This window comes from Buceros rhinoceros, unplaced genomic scaffold (assembly GCF_000710305.1).
Source record: "Buceros rhinoceros silvestris isolate BGI_N320 unplaced genomic scaffold, ASM71030v1 scaffold30052, whole genome shotgun sequence".
Lineage (NCBI taxonomy): Eukaryota > Metazoa > Chordata > Aves > Bucerotiformes > Bucerotidae > Buceros > Buceros rhinoceros.
Genome location: NW_010397622.1, coordinates 1 through 8,539, shown reverse-complemented (window position 1 = coordinate 8,539; position 8,539 = coordinate 1). Strand labels below are relative to the sequence as shown.

Sequence of the window (8,539 nt, the reverse complement as noted above, 5' to 3'; positions counted from 1 at the left end):
CTTTCCCTCACCTTTTATGTGAAATGCAAAGCTTGAGCAATTTTGCCTACAACTCACTTCCTTTTTTTTTTTTATAAAATTGCAGAGCAGACAGCTCCAGAAAGCTGTCATCTTTATACACAATGCTTGAAACTGAAAATATTTAACAGCATGAAGAGACAGAAATCATGTTCAGGTCAAAAGCCACTTCCAAATTTTTACCAGATTCTGCTAGTTGTGTAGTATGTCAGAGTTACAGAAACACTTTATAAGTTCCTGTAAAGAGAGTGCCTAGAACACACATAGAAAACTACATTTATTACAGCACTTGGCATTTGCTCCCTAACCTGACAAATCTAGGAGCGCTGACAAAAACAGAAAAAGTCAACATGATTTAGAGATCTAGAAACAGAGACCAACTAGATCATGTCAGAATGTGGGATGCTCTTGCATGCTGCTGCTAAGTTTAAAGAAATCTCTCTTTACAGCACAAGTTACATAAACTGCAGTGTTCAGTTTGCTATTTTACAACAGTGATTGAGGTCCAAAATCCATGCAACCAGCACATTTTATTTTTGAAGGATACATGCTCTCATTATCTGAAATTTGGAATCCAAAAATTATTATCCTTGAATTTTCCTAACTGAACTGACTTTTAATGTTACAGTCAAAGATGAAAAGTGTAATTGTCTAAACACATCTTGATGTTTAAATTCAAAGCTCCAACAAAATGGATCCACACTAACAGTTACACATCCGCAGTGGCTAATAGTTGCTACTGAACACTTGTCAGTTACTTAATCAACCTGGTACATCCTTCACACAGTTTCAGTGCTTCGGCTTCACAATGAAACTTGGGGAAAAAAAAGTACTATTTCATTATAGCAACTGTCATTTTGACAAGCTGCTAGATCTCAGCTTTTTGTAGTTGGAAGAACACTAGAAATTATAGCACCAATCGTTTCCTTTACAATTACATTTTAAATGCTATTAAACTCCTAAGTAATACTCTTTGCATTTAAAAAGCCTTTTAGCAACCTAGCTATGCTTTCAGAATAATGCACTGCTAGCAGAAATACAGTTCTTACTGCTCTGTACCCATGCCAGACTAAAATACCAGAACATTACCTCCTGTGTACTGAAGCCTATTTCCATGCATACAGGCACTAGAACAGTTTTAGCAAAGATCCAGATTCTATTTTAACCTGCCTGCTCTTCTTAATCTGAAGGTAAATCATAACAAAAGCCATATATTGATTTAAGAAAACATCCAGCAACAACCACCATGTGCAAACATTAAGCCCTTGCATTTCCCTTCTACATAAAATCACCGAGGTTACATTCATCTAGATTGTAATGGCTAACATTAACCAAATGTTGAACAAAACACACATATAAACTTCAATTTATACAAGTTAGAGATGGTTTAAAATAGTGCTGTTCTTTGTGGACAGATTGAAGTAAGTTTACAAACTAATACTACAACAAAGCAAAACCGAGTATGCATAAAACATGAAGCCAAACAAGAAAACACAGACAATACTCTGGAACATCTCTAAAGAAAAAAAACCCAAAGGACATAAACAGACACAATATTTTACTTAAAAATATGTAGTATGATGTGAGTGTAACTTTACCAGCATAATCACTTCTTCAGTTGGCCAAAAAAAGTTGAAGTCCCCATTGTATCTGGTAAATACTAACAAAATTAAAAACCAACTGTATGAGCTGGCCATTGATGATATGGTAAGCTACCTGATAAAACCTGTGGTAAGGTGTATTGCCTTATTTTAATATTCTCATATTCGGTTCATTAATATGTTCTTGATGGTTACCATAATGATCTTTGCATCAAATTGTGGAAGGTAAAAAGCAAACACTGACTGCTTTGTTTTTGTCTGCTTCTTTAGCAAATTAAGGAGAAATTCCAAGAAATAAGAACCATGCATTTTTATTATCCAGGGCTGATGGCAAGAAAATTCAGCAGATATCAGGAAGAAAGTTGAAATATGACTTAAAGTTCAGTTTTCATCTATCTAATGGTTGTGATGTCACTCTCTGTTATTATTAATTAACAGCAATATTTGTCCACCCTATGTTACTATTTATATAAATAGTAAACTTTATTACCATAACTAATCATGAGTGTAAAGGGCTCAGAAGTTACAGTCTTCTGCTTCTGGACAGTCAGTTGGAAAACACTTCTGAACAGCCATGATTACCCTGGGGTAATATACACTGTATATTTGTTCTGTTAAACAGTGTATATAATATACTGTACACAAAATGAATACTAATTTTAAAAAAAATTAACATGATACAGCCTAGCTACTTCTTAAGAAGTTGGATGCTCCTCCTAAAGACTTGCCCTGTTCTTCACCGGCTTGTTTTGAAAGAAGTTTTATTCTATTAACAACTGGAAGTTTTACATGCTCATGTCAAAAACCGTTCAGCACCGCGAAGATTTTGCACGTGGGTTTAACGAAGGCAAACGCAAAAGTATAAGGAAAGCAAAGAGTAAAAAAAATGAATGCAGTTACAAGACGGTACAATGCTGAAAATAATTAAAACATTACTTAAAATAAGGATAACATAAAGCCATTCAGAAAGAGCAGAGAAAGAAAATTAGAGCACCCCTCCCAATTAAAAAACCCTAATTTTTGCAGGAAAATTTCGTACTATTTCAATTTAAGCTTTATGCTCTTCTTCATAAGATGAAAAATTTAACCTTAAACCTCATTTATCAAACACAAGTATCAAAATTTAGGGAGAAAACAGACTAGACAGTTGATAAGTTCATCTATTCCATGAAGGACTACGACCTCTTTTAAAAAAATTCATTTCTATTTCTCTTACCTCTTCTTATTTTCACCTCAAAATCCAGAAAAAATTTGATGCCTGACAATTTACACCAGAATTTTCTGAATGAAGATGCAGGATCATAAACATTTATAATGTGTTAGCTAAAATACAGATTTGACAATTCACATGTCTGGGGGTAGGAGAAAAGCAAGGAAGGAGAATGGCAGGATGGAATACAACTGTAGAGACAACCATTTACACAAAAGAATAAGCTACACATAGAAAGTAAAAAATATTCCTAAGTATTATTCCACCTTACTGCTAAAAAACCTACCCTCAAAAGGGTATCTGCTACTTCAAACCAAGTCAGATACTTATAAAGTCATTTAGTAAGATTATTACTTCTGATTAGCTTTGTTTATACTTTTGTATTTCACTTCACTTGGTCTAAAGTGATTCTTTAGGACTGTTTTCCCTTGATTCAGAGTATATCCTAGATCTTATGAAGAAAAATTAATTTATTTGCATTTAGAATACCGTCATACCTCAAATTTTGATACTTAAAATCAACACAGAAATCAGTGAAATTCTGTAGGGAAGCCTGCCCACTGTGACCAAAGTATACTGATAAGAGAATAAAGTACTTATGTTTATTGTCATAAAAAAAATTATATGCATACCTAAAATTATCATCTACTGAATCTCTGTTTTCTGAGATAATAGAATACTCAGGCTCAAGATCCTGCTTTTTGTCTTTAAAGCAGATAGTAGTACAGGATGCCTTCACAGGACAATTTCCAGAATCTCCAAGCGCAAGCTCCTTTTCATTACTGGTTCCAAAAAGGTCAGGGTCATCCTGAATCACATCAATAACAAGAACATCTTCTTCATAAGCTTCAAGAATATCTGGAAAATTTTGACTTTTGTGGTTTGAAAGATTCTCTCTTGATTTGCTATCATCATTTGTTTGTAATGCAACAGGATTGTCAACTGCATTCCAAGAATGATCATGAAAATTAGACTTTAGTACACATTCAGTACCACGGAAATCAGGCACAGATGACTCTAGTTGCAGAAAAGGATGTGGATATAAAGACATCTCATTTGAAAGGTTTTCAGAGCCATCATGCTTAAAGTCCTTAATGTTGATCTCATCCTCTTTTTTCTTCGTGGAAGCTGTAGACACAGCATCACTCCTGAGAGGAAGAGGCTGCTGCTCAGCATTTACCAGAGAAGTCTCTTCACCTGTCTTCTGCCTTCTTCGAACACTACTGATGTCAAGAAGCTCTAGTGGACTACAGGTTTTTCTTTCAAATGAACGGATGGATTCCAATTTCCTGGATTCTGGTTTGTTTCTGCATAAAGGAATTTTGAATTTTGTCAGGTTTCCAGTATTTAATACTTTCACTAGCTTTAAATCAGCAAATGTCTGGTCCACTACTGATGCTTTTTGGATGAAGCTTATCCCCTTTGTGTTACCTGTAGGTGTACCATTCTGGACTGTCACAGAGAGGTTTCTTTTTGTTATAGCTCTTTTATTTTTACATTTTTGTTTTGTTGCAAAATTCAGAGATGTTTTAACTTCTTGAGCATCATCATGGTTAAAAGCCACAGCACTTCTATCCACATTAACTGGTGAACCCACATTTTCATTGCTGTTTCTCAAAGTCTCATAAATATCCATGGAAGAGAATTCCTGTGTGCCAAGTGAAGTCAGACATTCAGTGCTTGGGTCTATTCTTCTATGCAGAGACTCTTCATTAATTGCTGCTGCTGACATATGCAAATCCAGGTGTCTCAAATTCCCAGTCACAGCACTGTTTCCTACAACTTTAGCACTGCTTTTATCAGAGGATTCCTCAAAGGCAGCCCTTAAAAGTCTTTTCCCTTCTGAAATGGATCTGTGATTTTTAGGAACCCATTCAGAAGCTCTAGCACAAGATTTAAAACTCCAAACATTTTTACCAGTCATAGGTACTGTTCTTTGACAGGTAAACTCCTGCAGTTTCTTATTAACTTTGTTAAATTTTTCAACTGTTTTGCTTCTGTGATGATCAGAAACATCATGGACCTGAGCTAGGTCTCTTAGACTACCTGAGACAGCAGAATGATGTGCTACACTGTTTGAATTTTCTCTTTTTGCTATTGTAGAGAGCTCAGATATCTTCTTAAAGGCATCTTCAAAGGCAAGTAATTTGGTACTATTCTTTCTCCTGACTGACTTTTGTGCTTCATGAGTATTTTTTCCTATACAAGGTTCTGATGTACAATCCGCTGACTGAGTAATTTCTTTATGATTTAATCCTAAGATTGCAAAGGAGCTTGACATGGCAACTGCTGCTTCTGTTTGTAACTCACACTCACTGCATTCATCAACTCTGTCTGTGAAAACATTCTGCATTGCTGATTTCTCAGTGATTTTCATCTTTTTTCTAGGCTTTCTACCAATATTCCTCTTTTTTCCCCTGAAACACTTACTGCTTTCACTCTGACAGCATGAAAAATACCCTCCTCCGTTTTGAGTTTTTTCTTTATTAACCAATAAGCCACCTTTTTTTATGGGTGGTCTCTCATTTTGCATTTTGCTAGTGCTGCAATTCATATCACTCTGTTCTAAAGAACCATCAGGAAAAACAGGCTTTCCTTTATCCTGTGCTACATGGAAGAATCCACTTAATTTGTAACTGCTGGTAGTTCCACTAACCGAAGACTTCACAAATCTATCAATGTAACTACAGGCCTCTAATCTCACAAATGGATTCTTTTCTGTTGCACAGAGCAAACCAGTACAATAGTTTAGGGGACTTCTGCAATGTTCAGTATCACATTTTGCAGATACATGTTTCACTTTTTCAGCTGTAGTCACACTAAAACTTTGCGAGCACTTGATATGATCAGTTCCATGGTTCCTTTTTTCATACAGCACACCAGACTTTTTTGTTACAGGATGGTATAGAAAGCTCTTGCTTTGAGTCCCACCTAAAGTAGCAAATGGAGGAGATTTACAGCAGTGAGGTTCTTTTTCCTTGCAATCTTCTGATCTGTTTCGATTTGTCTTAAGCTTCTTCACAGCCTGTGTACTGGAATCTTGCTCAACTGCTTTCCATTTTTCCTTTGCTGATTAAAAAACAAGTAAGCGTCATTTAAGAATACAATAAGGGAAAAATACCATCCTACTGACTATTTTATAAAGAGAACGAAAACCATTCAAGGCTACTAAAGAACATGCCACCGTATAAGGCTAAAACATTTCTGTAAAGTTTAACCAATTTTTTTTAAATAAGCACTATTAGCAGATTTACAAATTCTGCTTTGTCCTCAGAAAAAATGTGAAGATGAATAGAACCTGAAGGTGTTATAAGGACACTGTAAGTTGTATATTTAAAACATAGGTGGAAACCAAATTAACCCAAATCTGGCAAGAAAATGCAGATGCTGTTTGTACAGCCTTAAAATCTTGTTTACAGTTGATTCTCTGTAATAGGAAAGCTTTTTCACAGGAATATAGCATTTACTTCAGATACATTGTCCAACGAAATGCATCAGACTGTTCAAGAAGATCCAGGAAAACTGTAGAACCAGCAATTTTTTAAAGTTCTACTTTTTATTTAAAAGCAAATATAGATTATGTAAAAAACTGTGTATCTAAAAATTCTCCTGGAGAATGGCCTCAAGAATGTACTAGGAGAATGCTGTCATTTTGGATCTTAGTTTTCAAAATATGATAAAATTTTAATTCAGTTTTTCAGAATATGGTTTCTAGATAAAGCATTTATTAATAATAACCTACAGTAAATATTTGGCATTTCAATGCACCCACTTTGAAAGTAAAAATGTCTTTCAGACAATTCTCATAAAAGACCTTTAAAAATTATCTTTCAAATTGTTCTGTCTGAATCAATACTCTCTTAAAACACCCAAATACAATGTTTGTTTCTACATCTGTCAGTATTTTGCAGAGTATAGCAAGTAAAAAGCAAAAAAGACCTGAAAGCAAAACCCAGCATCCTGTAAAGGCAAACACTAAGACAGTGCAATACATATTCAAAAATAATCAAATACTATACAGATGAATGAAAAATTTGCTGAAACAACTGCCTTCTTTCCTGCTTGTGCCTGACCTTCTACACAAGAATCAACTGATTTTTGAGGAAAACCAAAAATTTTTACTTGGGACCTGTTGCCACCCATACCACTTCCTCCCCTCAGCCCCCAAAAGCGTATCTAGTCTCCTCGCCTTTGTGTTAAAGGATTGCTTTTCTCCTTCAAGAAAAGCCTTTCCTCCTCCTAAAAATCTTTCTTCTTCTAAGGCTGGTATTCACAGTACTGGAAAGCAGACCCCTAGCTGTTATCTGCGCACTTCTTGAGCTAAGTTAACAAACACATGCTGAGTCACTTTGAGACAGGGTACAGCCCCCTCTTTCCTGCCCCCATTACTCTGTTCCACACAGACACATCTGCAAAAGAAAAATTATCTCACTTCTTAACTGGGTCTTACTGCAGCACCAATCCCTTGTCTTGGGGGCCTGAATTCTGCACCTATACTTCTATAATGGGTCACAAGTGCTTACCAATTTTCCCCAGGCTGCCTGCTCCTTTCTGAGGGTTTGAGCTCTGCTGCTCATCTTTCATACAAGACTTATGCATTTTTCCTCTGGTCGTTGGTTGTTCTTGGCCACTTAGACTCTTTACCTGCTGTGACAGTAGGGTGTTTCTTTTCCTTTCCCTCAGGCTCACAGCTCCTTTCTTGGACTCCAGACACCATGTATGCAGTTCTAGCAAGACAGAGCTATCCCTCTCTCTGCGACCTTGTAGTTTTAATTTCATCAAAGGCACCTCACCTTTCTTGCTCAAGCATCTCTTTCCTTTCTCCTGTGTCTCTGGCTTTCTTGTTCCAATTAAAGAACACCCATCCAACTTCTCTGGTGTATCTACCTTTTCCTGAGGTTTTGGTGCAGTCAAGGATACCTGAGTCCCCACATTAATGTTAAGATCTGGGATTTGCCTCTTCAGTATCATTACGGAGTCAGTGCTTTTCATTTCAGCACTACATGTGTCCTTTCTGGGTTGCAGCACCATGGCAAACATGAAATGCCATGGCTCTCTGTGCTGTCAATTTCCCCCTCTGAGGATGGTATTTGTAATTCTATTTCCATATCTCCTGAGCACCCTGAACTCTCCTGGAAACCTGAGAGGTTCAACCCTTCTGAATTGTGTTCTTTCCTTTCAATCCCTGATAAGAATTTATTTTGCAAAGCAGTTCCTGAGAAACACAGCTGTTGACCTTGTCCTGTCCCCTTCCCGACAGACTCTGCCCTACACACTGTTGCAGCCATGGATGATGCCTGCTGACCTTCACATACTGCAATGTCTGAAATTGGCAGAGCTACACCCTTGTTGCTTCTGGCAGCCCTTCTGCACTGTATCACCTTGGTTTTTTTACCTGGAAGCCTCTGGCTACTCACACCTTGCTCCTTCTGCATGGACACAAGAGGAACAAATGACTTACCGGTAACGCTGGAGGACATGGCAGGTTGCAGACAGGAAGACAAGGACTGCTTAGGTTTTCCCTTTGGTGCCAGGTAAGGACTCTGCTCGACTACCAACTTCTTCCCTGGCTCACATCTTACCCTTGCACCCAGAGAACTTGGGCTGGTGACCAATCTGTCAGACTTCAAGTGGCTGGCAGTTACCACTTTCCCTGACCTTAAACGCAGCATCACAGGAGCCTAGAGACAGCAAGAAAATCCACAAAATC

At 37.1% G+C, this 8,539-nt stretch overlaps 1 protein-coding gene across 1 annotated transcript in view; it reads right to left on the bottom strand.

Moving 5' to 3' along the window:
* LOC104502368 (testis- and ovary-specific PAZ domain-containing protein 1-like) overlaps nt 1-7,800 on the bottom strand; it is a gene marked incomplete at its 3' end in the record, with an annotated part of 26,069 nt that extends 18,269 nt beyond the window's left edge. The window contains exons 1-3 of the mRNA XM_010146332.1: nt 7,353-7,800; nt 4,327-5,898; nt 3,462-4,260 (exon numbers count right to left, since the gene is read on the bottom strand). Coding sequence (XP_010144634.1) covers nt 3,462-4,260; nt 4,327-5,898; nt 7,353-7,800 — 2,819 coding nt within the window. The remainder of the gene's footprint in view (nt 1-3,461; nt 4,261-4,326; nt 5,899-7,352) is intronic.
* Nucleotides 7,801-8,539: the final 739 nt, after the last annotated feature.